This window comes from Aptenodytes forsteri, unplaced genomic scaffold (genome assembly GCF_000699145.1).
Source record: "Aptenodytes forsteri isolate BGI_AS27 unplaced genomic scaffold, ASM69914v1 Scaffold121, whole genome shotgun sequence".
In the NCBI taxonomy this organism is placed as follows: Eukaryota; Metazoa; Chordata; class Aves; order Sphenisciformes; family Spheniscidae; genus Aptenodytes; species Aptenodytes forsteri.
The window spans coordinates 1,616,206-1,632,475 of NW_008796219.1; the positions used below are offsets into that span (position 1 = coordinate 1,616,206).

At 42.4% G+C, this 16,270-nt stretch overlaps 1 protein-coding gene across 1 annotated transcript in view; it reads left to right on the top strand.

Moving 5' to 3' along the window:
• Window positions 1-8,553: 8,553 nt before the first annotated feature.
• ERICH1 (glutamate rich 1) overlaps window positions 8,554-16,270 on the top strand; it is a 110,618-nt gene continuing 102,901 nt past the window's right edge. Inside the window, exon 1 of the mRNA XM_009288936.1 lies at window positions 8,554-8,726. Within this exon, the coding sequence (XP_009287211.1) occupies window positions 8,554-8,726 (173 nt within the window). The remainder of the gene's footprint in view (window positions 8,727-16,270) is intronic.

The following is a 16,270-nucleotide window of genomic DNA, read 5'->3' on the forward strand; positions in this document are numbered from 1 at the left end:
TGTACAGTTTGATCATGGCCATTAGAAAGGCACTACCTTAAGGTCAATATGCTCAAGCCCAGCCGCTGGCTGCCAGCCCTGTGGATAACAAGAGATGCTCCCCCTCCTCTCTTTCCTAGTTTGGCTTCCAGATTCCTGGTCAGAGCCACCACCATGCCTGCACCTCCAGGGACCTGTCCCGGGCAGCCATTTGCTGCCCCTCTACCTCTAGTGTCCCTCAGTGGACATGGATCAAGCACACGTTTAGAATAATTTCCCTAATAAGCAACTCTGTACTTTGCATAACTGTGATATTATATATTTACTGCCCACTGAGTGCTATATGTTTTACTGACAGATAAGGAGACAAAATGGGAGACTCATTCATGGGCTTGGGTGCTGCAAGACTCAACGCTCCACTTGTGGCCTACTGCAACCAGGAAAACTCTGTTAGGGACCTAGGAGTGCATCTTCTCTATAAAACTTATGAAAACAGGTGCATAAAACGGGAATCACAAGACCGCTGCAGTGAGCGGGGGCATTGCCTTGGCCAGGCTGTGGAAATAATTGAGACAGCAATGGGACCTGAAGCCTAGGTCTCTTAAGCACTCAATTTCAGGCTGCTGGACTTCCCCAGCTGAAATTTTCTTCCGTACATGGGTGCCTATGGCAGCTCTTTCCCACAAAATAAAGCTGGAATGCTTCAGACTCTGACAGGAGGTGAGAAAATGGGATTTAAGTTGTTGCCATAGCTGACTGGATTCAAACAACCAGCATCTTCTGTCACTGAGGTGAATGCTCTTACTATTAACTGCTTGATCCCTCTTACTACAGCTCTTCCACCTTGCATGGCCAATTATTTTTTTTCTTGAATTATCTGTTGGGTTGTTTTTGGACCAGAGAAGGACAAATACACAGAATAGGATAGTTGAAAATTGTAGTGCGTATGGAGCTATTTCAGTGAGTATGGAGCACTAAGCGTTCACAATCACAGAGACAACACAGGCATTCCCTTGCTCAGACAAGTACCCCCAACAACAAGCTTTAGCATCTATTTTTTCTCTCTCTTGCCCCATTAAGATTTAATTATTTTTGCAAAAGGAGAAACTCCAAAGGTCTTCCTCCAAGAGAAAGAACTAAGACACTCAGACCAATTGCTGGTAAATTGGAAGACGGGCGGCTGAGCCCCTTCAGACAGGGGAGGGAACTGAAGGCCGCTCCATCTAGCTGGGAATGCTGCAGCTGTTTTATTGCTAGAAAAGGAGTCTGCTCTCTGGCATGCTTTCTTTGTGCAGAGTACTAGTGGGAAAGCGGTTTCTCAGAATGAACTCCACAGGTAAATGAGTGTGTATTTTATAAATTCTAGGATTTAGGTGGGAGACCTCAGCTGCTGCAAAATAACTTCCTATTTCTATCACATCTCCTTGAGGTACAGAGCAATTTGGGCTTTGATAGAAAGGAACTGTCTTTGAAGAGCACAGCTGGAGCGTAGTTTTGTGGGGATTGCTGCTCACAATACAAACAGGGGAAGGAAGAGGGTAGTGCAGAAATCAAACCCAGCAACCCCAGGAAGCAAAATGACGTACCAGTTGTTCTCCCTTCCCCTGAGAGACCGCCTCCATCAGCAAATGAATGAAAGGAGACAGGACCTCCTGATTCCCACTGGACTTGCTCAGTGGGTTGGGGTTTTTCTGTTATTGTTGGAGGGTTTTTTTACATCCTCATGAGAGTTTTTGCTTAGTCAGTGATTAGGATAAGTACACTCCTTGTTTGACTTCACCTAGACTCTGATGAAATAGCCTAGTCTCATCGTCTGCTGTGCCTTTGTCTACACACAAACTAGTTAGCATTTCTAGTGTGGTATAATGCAGTACTCTATAAAGGAAGAGTAAGTGGCACCATTTACCGACAGCAATCAAACTGTACTTTACAAATCTTCCAGCAAATATAGCAAACATAAGTCAGAAAAAACGGGCTAAGAAATATATTTACACATACTCTAGGTTAAATCTACAATGGTAAATCCCACTCAGAACTAATTTTCTTATTTGAAGCTTAAGAAAATGGCATACAATCCACATGATAGCATACATTCATTGACTGGATAATAGCTGCGGGGAAGACAGATCACATAGAAATAGATGAGAAGTAGTGGTGAATTCTGCGACAGGTACCTTAGCATGCGTATATATACATTTATACATATATACACACTTACACAGTCTAGTAGCTGTAGCTAACTGGACTAACTAAATTATCCTGCAAAAGCTCCAGGCTACCTAGCTAGAGTTTAACAAGGGAAAGCTACCCTCTAGGGACACAGTTTAGTGGTGGACTTGGTAGTGTTTGGTTAACGATTGGACTTGATGATCTTAAAGGTCTTTTCCAACCTAAACGATTCTATGATTCTAGCTCTGCAAACATGCCATCAAATTCTGTCAGGTAAGCAACCAGGAACCACAATATTTGAGTTAGATTACATTATTTGAGCACGTGGTGCAGCCTGACCATTTACAACAAATTCAGCAAGTCACTTTTCTATTAAAACTTGCCAGACATTTACCAAAAAAAGGCTATGCTTCTTTTAAGTGTTTAAAAGGAAACTGTCATTTGAAAACTCTATTCTTTCAGGTTTTTTTTGTGTCTGGTGTTTGTTTTAGAATCATGTCTTTCATGTTTATTTAGAATAAACAAAAATTAATTTTTTTTTTTTGTCTGGTGTTTGTTTAGAATCATGTCTTTCATGTTTATTTAGAATAAACAAAAATTTATGTCACACTAGTTTGGTATAGTATATGGGACTAGTTACTTGTGAAAGAAAATGTAAGATTATAACAAGATATCAAAGGTTTATCAAAACTTGGGATCACGACACAGATTGCAAAGCAGGGTCATTGTACATATGATCCGAATTATGCACTGCTTTATAAAGCATCAGCCAGACTCAACAGAGAGTCCCATATAGCTGCAGTTATTAATTTCAATCTATTTCAACGGCACTAAAATAATACCATCAGCGTGCACTAGTTACAGCCTATGCAGGGCTTTATTTCAGAAAGTGTTACAGCAGCCAAACTGCGTGGCTCTCAGAGGCAGTTCATAGCCTGTGCAGCCCTCAGACAGCACTTGATGAAATCCACAGTAAATATAAAGTAATAGCAATTAGAGAGGATTTGGGACTCAGACTGAGTAAGACTGGCTGTAGCCAACTATTAAAGATAGATGCATTTGCTTGCTTTGCGGTGCGAAGTTCTGATTTGACCACCATAAACAGAAAGCACACTAACTGCAACAGATGGGTAACAGCAAGGCAAGCCCGAAGTGCCGGTGCCTGTCTGCTTTTATGTGCCATCCACCCATAACTTCCATTATTCCAGGGCACGCATCTGCAGCTGATGCAGGGTGATTGCATGGAAGCTATCCACGCTCTCCTCCACGCGTACAGCAGAGTGAGACAGAACAGCAAAGAATACAGCAGAGCCCTCAAACAGTTCTGGGAATATTTGTGCCAGCCAAAATGCCATATATTAAGATCCAGGAAGCAAACTAGGGCCTGGTTCCCTGCATCTGAGCTCGCGAGGAAGGGGTGATGTTTAGAGAGCAGGTTTGGCTTCTGCGACTGACAGAGGGATCAGCCCCAGGACCACTTCAAGTGACTCGACTGCGTTAATCTCAGCCACTGACATGAGATGCACTCGAGACTTTCGGTGGGCTGCAGAGTACCAGACCTGCTCTCCCCCTCCTTGCCCGGGTCCTTCCTGCCCCCCTCGCTGTGTGTCCTGCTGTGCTGCTGGAGAGGCCAGATCCCCACGTTGGTCGCCCCATGCTCGCTGCTAAAAAAATGGGTTTTCCATTCCCCCGTGGTGCCCCAAAGCAGCTCCTCAGCATGACCAAAGCCAAGGAGTCTGGCACAGGGTGAACTGCACACTGGCAGAGCCAGCTGCAATTCACCACGGGTGCCACCCCCCTAGAAAAGGCCCATAACAGTAATGAAATTGCCATGAAAAATTAAAAAAATCTGCCCCAAGCCCACAAAGCTAGCTCATCCTAAGTAAAACATTTCAGAGATTTGACACATCCTGGCAACCCAACAGATATTTTGGAAATCAAAACCTGCGGCTTCTGTGTTCCTCCTCATTTCACTGCTCAGACACAAAACTCAATAGCTTTTCTTCAGCATGTGTCACAAGGCAGCTCTTGCTTCATTTTAAGGCTGTTTAAATTCTTGTCCTCTACCCACTACCCGTGCTCCAGCAAAACAAGCGTTTCACCTTTCCGGTGTGCACCATGCCAGCTAGGCTGACCTGCCACATCTCATCAGAGCCACCCAAACCCCAGCACTCGGCTTACCCCTTGCTGAGGGATGTCCATGCCCCCTGGGCTCCCAATTCTGGGTGCCCAGCGACAACCCCACCGGGCCTCCAGCTCCCTCCCCAGACACGCACAGCCCCACTGCAGATCTGGCACCAGCCCCAGTGAGATGCCGTGGGCACCCTTGAGCATCTCAAGAGCAGCCAGAAGATGCCAGCAGCTGGATTGAGCCTTTGTGTTTAACTGCCCTTCACACATCATCCTGCCCTGAATTTGCCCGATTTGAAAGCTCTGAAACTCCCAGCACCTGAAAGATCCTGCGGCAAGGAGTATCACAGTTTATCCGTGTCATGTATGCAGAGCCCTCACCTTTCATATGTCTCGAACCTGCCACCTGCAAGTTTTAGCTGATTCCCCCTTGTTCCCATGTGGGAAGAAAGAGGTTTTCCTCGCTCACCTTCTTCCTATCACTTGCGACTTTTAGACCCCTCCCAGCCGTTTCTTTCCCAGCCTGACCCATTCCGGGCTATGTAACCATTCAGAAGCTATTCCAGATCTTTCTCTATCCTCTTTCCTCTTTGCCGTGGTTTTTCCACTTCTGCTAAATCTTTTTCAGATGACCAGCTTTAGGAAAATCAAAATGTCTGCTTGTTTTTTATCAGTGATATATTAGCTGCAGCCTTTGTTTGAGTAACTGCAAGCTTGATTACTGTTTATTTTTATTTTTAAAAGGAACGGGGGACTAATGGGCTTAGTTTTCTCTATAATTTGGATCTGTGGTGAATTTCTGTGTGACTGAATTTGAATACAACAGGAGAAGTAAATAAGCAGATCTGTAGTTGAAGTTTACAGCATGCACACTGGAGGGAAAAGGTTCTTTCTATTGGCCATGAGGATAAATAACATCCACGTCCATAGTCCTGGAAACCAGTTGCTTCTGTCTGAAATTTAGAATATCACAGTTCAGCAGCCTAACAAAAATGAGACACATATCCATGCTCCACTTCAAATGACAGCAGAGTTATCAGCTCTTGTGGAACCGTTTCTGTAAACTTTTACTTCCCTGCTCAGAAAAGGTATAATTTGACCTTGGAAGGTAACTAACACATAACCTGTATCTGCATGAAGCTATGCTGAAGAAAAAGCACTTTAGCTGCATCATGAGGTAAACTAGGCCAGGTCAACCACACCAGAGATGTCATTCGATCCTCAAGATGTTTCACCTTTTGAGAAAAACCCATGGTGTTTTTCTACAGTGACTTTATCACAGGATGGTTTGTGTCAATCAGTTACCCTGCAGCAAACACACGTTTTTCAAGCCAAAACTACATGCTGTAGTCAGGTACTAAGAGCAGAGATGAAGACAGCTATCAGCCCCCTCTTCAAGCTTTGTTGACCAGTGGAGCCTGGCTGGCGATCGGACACAAGGCAACTGTTGATGTGCAAACAGCACTTTGCACCCAGTTTTAATTTATATATTTAAATAGAGAACACAGATTCCACTAAATCTGTTATGTGCGTACCCTTCCCCTGCAACAAAAAATTACTCCTACAAAGTAAATTAATTTGATCGCAATATGAAGGTTCAGTATCATGCTCACCAAAAGCAAAGCTCACTTTCCCTGTCCCCAGTTGGTGCCTTTCTTTTTAAAGAAGCATGGTGCTTTTTAAAGAAGCACCATGTTACAATGTTTTCCGGGTTTTCATCACTTTTTTTTTTTTAATTTCTGAGGCTGGAATTATTCCTACAGCAATTTATACCTCCCGTCCCCCACATCAGTTGCCCTTCCTTGCCCTTAACAGTAGCCTAGCAAAGACGTAACATTTATGGGGAGATTCCCTAACTGAGGCTGGATTATTCCTACAGCAATTTATACCTCCCGTCCCCCACATCAGTTGCCCTTCCTTGCCCTTAACAGTAGCCTAGCAAAGGCGTAACATTTATGGGGAGATTCCCTAAAACTTGCTCTGCCGTTACATGCAGTCACACACAGAGAAGGTTCAGAATCACTGGCTTGGGTACAAAATGGTTTTGGGGCAAGGGGACAATGTTGTGTTGCTTAAGCTCTGCTTAAGCCCTCAGAAAGCACAGACTAGACCCTGAGTCTTCACAAAGACATAGGCTTCTCACTTTGCTTGGTTAGCAACGGGTTCTGGGCATAGTGGGTGCATCAGGGTAACTGCATGCAGATATAGCAGATGCTAGATATTTTGTCAAGTAAGTTGCTAGAGTTGTGGTTATAAAGTATCTGATGCTGAAAATAGTAATAAGCTGAAAGATAAAACAGAACAAAATGCAGTTCAAAGGCTGCTGTACACTGGTGCCACATATACACAGACAGTGAACTGAAAGCATGATTCTAGAGGTCATCGTATGTTTGCAGTTGGTCTACTCCAGAGAAACCATAGCATTTGGTAGTTATGTAGGTAAGCATCTAAGAAAAGAACATTGAAAATACTAAGATTTTCATCTAGGTCAGCAAGAGTGGGTGCAAAAGAAATATTATAAAAGAAAACAATGGAATAAAGAAGATGATAGCTTTCAAGATTATAGCTACCTTATATTCAACCAAATACATTTAAATTGCTAGGCTTGGAAAAGGTCATGGTCTTTATGAATCATTCATAATGCATTTCTTACTGGGTTACTTCACATATGACGACATGTATCTTCCTCCTTATAAGGACACGTATTTACATCTCAGGCACAGCCTGTGAACGGAAGGCTATCTAGTAACGTAATTGCTTAAGTCACTAGCCTGCTCATACTAACAGTCAACAGTTTACTTGCAAAGCAGATAAGGAACTGAGAGCCATTAAAACTAATACCCCTCAGTATTTCAAAGTTAGGGAATCTATAATATAAAGAAAACAATAAGCTTCACCCAATCTATCTGAAGCATGTATCTGGAAAGCATGGGCTTGGATTAATTTCCTTTGGTATATTCAAGTTTCTATATTCCATGCAATTCCTGTATTGTGGCCTTAATTCCTCCTGAAACACTTTTGAAGTAGAAATATATTCTTAAAGTATATGAGATAAATAACTTAAATTGCATTTTGTACTGCATCCATCACCTCTTCACTTTCACTGTTCATTTTTCACCATCGTATGATTACTGTGTGTAATTAGAAACCAAAGTGAATGCCTAGAAAGTGGACAGCTTGAACAGGATTTGTAAATGATGCTGTGATGAGAGTTTGGGGATGAACTTTTCATCCACATTTTTAGATATATCTTTAATAATAATCAAAGACTGTAGAAATATTAAAAAACAAAGAACAACCACACAAAGAAAATGGAATCTATACAGCTGCTCAAGATCTACTGTATGTATATTGTATAATACTTAACTTTATTTACAGCTAATATAGTTTATAATCCACTCTATCATCAGATACCATAACCCAAAATTGTATTTCAGGTCCTGCTCTCCTACTTACAGCACTGTGATTTAATTAATTGTTAACAAATAAAAAAAAAACCCTACACTTAGTTCAGTTCAAGCATTTTCTGAATTACAGTAACATATTGATTCTTTCAATGTAATAAAACTAAATCAAATCCCAACAGCACATGAACACCTAAAATGGACTTAAGGCTTAGAGTTTTTCTCTTTCTTTATTTCTTGAGTTGTAAGTTTTGGGGGAAAAAAATATTACAGTAGGAAATTATTATCATTTTGTAAAATTATTCAGTCCATTAAAAAAAAAAGAAATACAGATAACTAAACATACACGCACAGACTCATACTTTTTTTTTAGGCAAATAATTTCCTGCTAGGAAAAGGTCAAACACCCAGAACCTGATCTGTTCCTGACATGGTCTGTGTCCAGGGCTCACTCATGCAAGCAGAGACTGGAGGGTGAAGCCGCCCTCTGCACACGGGATGGGTCTCGCCGGGAGCCGCTCACACTTCAAGGAAGCCGGCACTAGAGGGCATTGCTGTAATGTTCTTAGCACGGAGCCTGACAGCTTCAGCGCGTTTCTTCCCACGAATGTTAATTGCCTCCAGTTTTAACAGCACTGCTCTGCGTGTTAGCTTGTTGCAACGGCGAAGTGTCAGCCGTAAAAACTTCACTGCGTTCAAGCAGCCGAAGAGCTTTCTGGAAAACATGTTAATGCGCAGGGTTTCCTGCCAGCCGTCCAGGTGCGTGGTCAGGCACAAATAATTCCCCTTTGGGCCGCGACCTTCCACTTCTCCCAGCCGGCGCGGGTCCCCCCGCAGCAGCAACCCACGGCGGCGATGGCCACGGGGGCACATGGCTGGGGCCGTTCTGGCCGTCGCTGCATGGCAGACGGGCAAAGAAGGAGAGTTTGGGGAGGTTTCGGGAGTGCCACTGCGAGCGGAGCGACAAGCATCACCCCGCAGCAATAACCTCGTCTTGGTCTCCCCACCCCAGAGGCGGTATCACACGTGGACCACACCATGGCGGTGAGGCCTGAATACCATACTGTATCGCCAGCCCACTGCCTTCCCCAGAAATACAGGCTGTTGTCCTAGGAGCTGAGAGCGGCCCCTGAGCTGTCCCTATGTCTGAGCCTTGTGCAACGCTGCAGGGACCCACACGGAGCAGCAGTGGGTGAACTTGGGGTTCTCATCCTCATGCTTCAGAGGATGAGAAACCCTAAGATGAGGAATGAATAGCAATGGGGAAAATACGATAAAAGTGCAGAAGACTCCACCCCAAAAGAAAGAGAGAAAGAGAAAAAAACGGAACGGGTTTTAAGTTCTTGTGGTGTGCACATAAAGCAGAAATAAAACCATGGTCCCAAGAAGCTTTTAATTTAATTAAGCATAGCAATGTTGCATGAAACAAGCAAGCACAGAGATGCATGCTGCATGTCAACAACCTTACTATGGGAAACTTTGTTGTTGTATTCAACTTTGCCATCATATACTGCAAACGTTTATAACAATCCTTTTGATCCTTACATGCAAGATACAGGAAAAGAGAGACAATCTGTAAGTGAATCATCTAGTCATTCATTCACCACGTAGGATGGACATTATCTGTTGGAAACACATATAAGCGATTAAATTAAAGAAAGAACTGAGATTGTTTAGGGTAATCAGCATACCAATATAGGTAATCAGAAGTCCACTGAGTGGAAAATGCAACCTATTACTATACTGAACCCTCCTGTACACAACCCAAGAAATGTGATACCACAATGGAAAAAAGGAAATGTGATGTGACTAAGAAAAATGAGTTAAAATAATGATCCTAACACCCAGTGCTTCCTGGGTCAAATCAATAAGATCAGCAACGCAGTCAGACAAGTTTTGTATTGCATAAAAATAAATAAATAAAGCATCTTTTGGGAAGGTTGTTTAACTTTTGTTTGGAAATTTGTAAATGGAAACACAGGTGGTAAAACTATATAGTACATTCACAGTGAATCTGAGATACCTGAGACACATCAGACCCGTAGAGCTGACCCCATATGTGTGTGCCCCACAGAGCTGACCCGTGCATGAGCAGGGATCACGTCTGGAGGACAGTGCTGTTGTTAAATTAATGCGTGTCAAAGCCCTAGGGGTATCCAAGGGACACGTTGAACAACATGGCAACTCAGCTGACAAGCAGGAACTTGTTAATCTACCATAATTCGGGCTCATTGCATTATGTACTCACACCCTGTCCTTGGTTTACTAGTTGATGAAACAACAGAAGCTGAATTTCATGGGAAAATTTGATTATCCCCAGCAGAAGCTTCACTGAGGTGGCCCTGAGGGGTTCCCTGGGCAGACGCGAGGAATAAGACATTGACATATTGGCAGCTATTTGTCCAAGTGTCTGTAAAAGGAGTTAAAAAAATAAGGAGACAGGAAGAAAAAGCTAATAACCTGGACCTGAAAGGACACAGACAAGGCCTTACATAGCACAGAAAGCTAGTTGGGAAATAGGCTGCCATTATTTGTACAGCGTTCAAGGAATTCAGGTTTTGGCTTTATTCCACAATGCTAAGCAATGCCGTACCTCTACTTCAAGTGACTGTCCAGACACCTCGAATCAACAACATCAAAGATTCACCATTTAGGCTTCCTACATCATTTCCAAAGAAATCTGAGGTACCTAAGGGTGGGTCCCACATAAGCCAGCATATTAAAGCAACCTACTGGAGATTATGGGGATGGTTGAATTTTACTACTTATTTTTTGCTGGAATTCAGGAGCTTTCCAGCAAACAGTGGCAAGGAACTTCTTTCTCTTTGGGGACTGAGGCACTAAGCCATGAGCCCTGGAGCTGCAGTAGGAAATACTTTTTTTCTTTCAAAAACTGCAGAAGTATGTCCTTTCTTTCAGAAAATGCCCAGAGAAATCCTGCTTGGTAGTGGCAAGATGTGGGTTTCAGAAAATACTCCCATGAATTCTCCCTATAAATATGGCCACTTCAACACTTAGGAGCAGGTGGAGCCTTACCAACAGAAACTCTATCTTTTAGGACTTTTTTGGATTGTACACCTATCTCCTGCCTACAGTTCTATGAAGATTTAGCTCTTTACATACATCCTTTGTAGACAGGGCTACACTAAGAAAACAGCTGCCTTATAAATCTGTAATTCCATCTACTGGGAGCACCTCAAAACACCCCAAACACACTGCAGTGCTAAACTCAGGATGCTCTGGTATTTAATTGCCATCAGCATCTTAGTGAGCCCAAAACTCTTCTCAATCTTCTGTGCCTCGACTTCCCTGCAATAGCATTCCCTCAGCTCACTGTGCTGCTGTGAAGATAGGTACCATTGGGCCTGGATGGTGCTCAGATATCACCTGAAACCCCCGCATGAAAGTACAGAAAAGCTCAGAAACCCCTGCAAGAAAGTAAATTGAGTCATCTTCTCAGCCACACCACCCCAAAGGCAAATACAACAGCTGAAGACCTGGAGCCATTCACTCTTGAGGTAAGGGCACCCTGAGGAACAGGGTCACCTCTTAATAAAAGGGGCATCTAAGTTCCCTCCCCTCAAAAAAATACAGGGCTGCATCAGAGCAGGTTTCAGGGGGTGCTGCTACAGGCAAGCACTGTGGATGTGCAGCAACGACAGTCTCGATCTACTCCTGAGAGCTGCACACAGCAGTGTAGACACAGCCAAAAACACAAGTGTTAGATATATTGGCATTTAAATCTGAGCTAAGCTCTTTGATTTACAGTAGATATAGGGCATTTTTACTTTAGCAAAATCAAATCATAACAAGTTAATTCCTATTCAGAAACCAGTAAAATATTTTTTCCGTAGCCTTTAGAAATGAAATGTTAGTTTGACTTGCCTGTCAGCACTGAACACTGAATTACAGTTCATCTTCTCTCAGCCTAATAAACACTGTTTGTAGATACCAAGTCAGCTTGTATGATGTTGGAGAATTCATCCCTGCTTCCCACCGGCTTTAGTCTATCCAGTACGGTCTACATTCTTGCTTGATGTTTATTTCCCCACTGCTTCGCTCCATGTTGGTTCACAGAGAAAAGGCACCAGCTTACCTGAGCTACCAGGATGGTCTTGCATGGGAAACAGGATTCAGCATTACAGGATTAAGCGACAATTTGGCTTTCTCATAATTTTACCCCAAACTCAGCTGAAGTGACAAAAAACATGCTAACACGTACCATAGCAGCTGATGCCTCACAGCAGAGTGCGTCCACCCGAATGGTAGATAATAATGAAACCAGCATTAACCAACTGTGCTGCCCACAGACCTACGTCTACCAGCAGTGGGGGAGGAAGCCCACCAGGCAAACTCAGAAACAAGAGCCTCAAAATTGGAGGACAAGCCAGCAGTGGGGTGAGCGCAGCCTGTCCCTACACTCGCAACACCGAGTGGAGCGACCCACAGACTTGAGGACAGGGTGGGCTCGACCCCTCTGGCAGGGTGGCAGCCACCAGCCCTTCACCTGACTTCCCCCTCCAGGCCCTGCGCGACCACTCTTCTGGGCTGAAACGCTGGGTTTTAGGTCAAATCACTGCAGGAAATGTGCCTAAGTGCAGAGAAAGAGGGACTGACAGGCAGAAGGGGTGGCGGAGAGGAGGTCAGAGGCATGACAGCTCATTTAGCACCCAGCTGCCCCAGGGCTGCAGCATCTCATTCCTCCTCCAGCCTTAGAGCCAGCATGTCACGCTCTCTCCAGGCTGCTTCTGCGCAAAGGAGTGAGGAAACCCAGCCCCAGGCTGCTGCAGTTCAAAACCACAGCTGCCACGCCGCTTCCCTGTGCAGCCTCCTACAGAAAGGGGGGTGCAGGACAAGAACAGCCTTTCCTGCTCCCCACGTCCCGGCGGGAAAGTCTCCCACCCTGTGAAAGTCTTTTCTTTCACCTCTGTCCCCCACACCTCTGGAGACATGCTTGGAGACAGCATGAGGAGCAATGTTAGCAAAACTAGTAATTCCTCATTAATATTTTAAAATGTTATTATTTATATTTATTATTGTTTATATTATTACTTTATAATATTATAAACTATTATGTTTTAAATAATAAATTGGATTTATTTGGATAGTATTGCATTAACTGGGTTAGTTTATTTAAATTGGATTTATTTAGTAGTGCTCCCCAGCTCCTCACCTGACCCTCAGGACAGAAAGTAGTTGAGACCGATCACCTATTTCAGGTAGGAGGGAAAATTAAAGACAAGATGATGCCTTTTGTGAATGCTCCAGGATTCAGAACAGGATCAAAACCACAGCAGGACGTCAGTTTTGCTTCAAAATAAAACCTCAGAATAAAATAAAGAAAGGGTGGAATCATACGTGTTTATCAGAAGTTAGTATTTTCAAATCCGGAGCAGAGGGAGGTCCCTGCCATATGTATCTAAATCTTGCAAAGGTCTAAAATGTAGGTCACATCTATTTAGGGCACTGAGCATCCCTTTTGGCTAGTTCTACATGGCTTCACACCGAGCTACTTGAAGAGCTGTCTGGTTCAACATGTCGGCCACTTAACATCCAATTCTGAAACGCTCTTCTCTCACCCCAGATGCTGTATAAAGTTTCTATGGGCTTCATCTCAGGACCGAGGACTCTGCTTTCAGGAGACAGGACCAAAAAACAGGCACTGCAGTGCTGGGAATGGGAGTGCACCTCTTCCACAGATGCTTCCCTGAGATCTCCCAAAGTGCTTCATTGGTAAAGGTGCCTTAAAGTGAGCGTGCTAATTTAAGTAATCTGAATAGCACACAGTTCCTTTGTGTAACGAAGAATCTGGCCAATTTTACCTTGACTATTAACTTACTAATATTTGGGTCAAAATTTAGGAAAATTCAACAGGATTATAAAGAATGATTTCTCATAGGCATATGCATGGCCAGTTCTTAATCCTGAACTTTCTTATTCCTCCAAACTGCCAAGACTAACTGAATTCCTCCAAACAGTTGTTATAACAAAGCTTTTGCATGAACCTATGAATCAAAGAACACATTCAGTCCTGTGTATATTCTTTGCCTGATGCTAGACCCCCTGCTGACTGAGGAAAATACAGATGTACTTTTAGAGGGTCATTTGGTTAAAGTTTCCTTTAAAGACAAAGGATATGTAGTAACTAACTCAGACAAACACAACTAATGCAGCTAAGAACTGAACACTAAAACATGCATCAACTTGATGTTTTCATGTTACTTTAAGCTAATACATTACTTCATTGCTCACTATTGTTTGAACTAACACAACACTTCGGAAATTTTGAAGTAGGAAATACAGGAGATAAAAGGGAAGGCGAAGCATCTCATCCTCAGATGGGGTTTTACAACTATCAGATTTAATGTAAAGATTATTGACATTTATAAGCTCATTTTTACACGGCAGTCTGGGGCCTTGTTTTCAAACCAGACAGTGCATTTGGGCATTATTTTAGACTTTGGCCCAAGCAGAAGCATAACTACATATCACGGGTTATTTCTGGGTGTTTTTGGTAATACGTGTCAGAAAGGACAAGTGCAAATAGGCAAGAGCAATGTTTACCTTTGTGAATTAAAGTTTTCTCCTTCCATTTGATAACTTGTGGTAACATAGGGGCTGGAAATATATGCCCTCACTGCTAATAGGGAAGGCAGAAGATACTTCTCAATTCTTTTTACAGAGCAGTTTGTCTATTTATCCATGTGTATCTACCAAAGGCTAAAGAAGTATCAGGTAGCAAAGGTTATCCAAACTCAAGAGAAGGAGCATGCTGGAGTGAGAAACGAATTGGCTATAAACTGCTAATTGTTGAAAAAATAATCTTTTTCTTAGGAATACAGTGAAACTGAGTCATTAACTTCTCATTTGCTCAAGTAACCATCTTACACTTCAACTGATTTATTGATGAAGAACTTAGAAAAAGAGCTAGTAAGCATCTTGGAAACTTTAAGGCACATTTTTATTGCTCACAATTGAGATCCCTTGAGCTTGCAACACTGCTGCAGATGAGTACTGGATGGCCACCATTTTTTGTCTGAAAATGTTTCTCTACAACGAAGTTATTTACTGTAGAACAGATTTCCATAACAATGTAAAAATGAATAATAATAAGTACAATGTATTTCTACAATGTCAGGTCATTGCAATCTTGCCTTTCCATTAATAGAACTAGTCTTTTCATACACAATCTTTTCCATAGATGAGATGCTTGGAGAATTTGAGAATTTACAGCCTTAGGCTTTCCTTGCTTATTTGAATTTCACAAATGATCAAGACAATTATGGCAACTATTTTCTTTCATTGTGGAAGATCCCTATGCATCAGTAAAGATGCTCATGCTTGTAGCTATAAATCTGTATCTATTGTCTCAGGACACGTGTCTCAGGTCTGGAACAAAACTTTAAAATGCCTGTTTTGTTTAGGGTTCAGTATTAACTTATTTGATAGTAGTTTGTTAGGATTAGTTAGTGCTGTTTTAGGCATATGTAGAACATTTTATGGAAACCTTTAATTACATATTACTGATACAGTACGATTGCTGAGTCATATCTGGGACCATTTATTCAGGAAGGCAAATGAATGTAAATCTTCTAAAAAAATAGAAAAAGGGAAAAAGAGAGACCTTTTCTTGTGTAGATTTCAGGCTGCACCGGGTATGGTCTCCACCCCAAAACCACAAGTTTAACACACTCTATAAAAGAATACAAAGATGCTCCCCATTTGCAATGAAAGAGAAGTGAAGCTGAGGAAGGTGGTTTTGAAATATAAACTTCTTTACACCACCTTATTTTTCTCTTCAGAGAAAAAAATGAGACCAACTTTTAAGAGGTTTAGAACTCTTAAAGCAACTGGGTTTTTAATAAGTACTTTAGAGTCTTTATCTTCTGGACCCTAAGGAGACAATGCCCTGCGTATGGTTTGGAAATGCTTCATTTAAGACAGTGTTTTAGTAACACTGAAGTGTGAGTATACGAGTAGTAGCATAACCTTGTATTTATATTTGAATCTGTTTTGGATGCAATGGCAAGCTTTTATACAGTAATTTTTTGACACTGTAATTATGAAAGTAGTAAAATGTTTCACGTATACATACAGCAAGTTCATCTGTAGAATGAGTTTGGTATTTAGCAGTAGCGATGCCTCATCTCCGCTATGGAAGACTGATGAAATGTAAGGGGTAACACTGGCAGAGGCCTGAATCAGTGCAGGAAACCTAACGATGCTCTGAGAGGTTCCTCATAAATGAAAAAACACTTTCAACTCTGTGGCATATGTATCGGCAGATTGCAAATTCATGTGTTGGAGGAGCTCCCAAAACAATCTCGCAAAGACAGCTGAACACCAATGAAAGGCCAACAGTGGCTGGTATTTGAATCTAGCCAGCCCACTAAAGTGTGGGTTTTTTCTGCCTTTCCTCTTTCTTCAAAGAGATTTGGGAAAGAAAGGACATGAATCTCTCTGAACCGAGAGAATAAAGAGCAATACTTTCAATTCCAGCCTATTAATTTCCACAAGCTACCAGGAGCCACAAGGAACAAAGAAGAGAGAACAAAACACTGAGTAACTTTATCCTTTTACCAGCATTT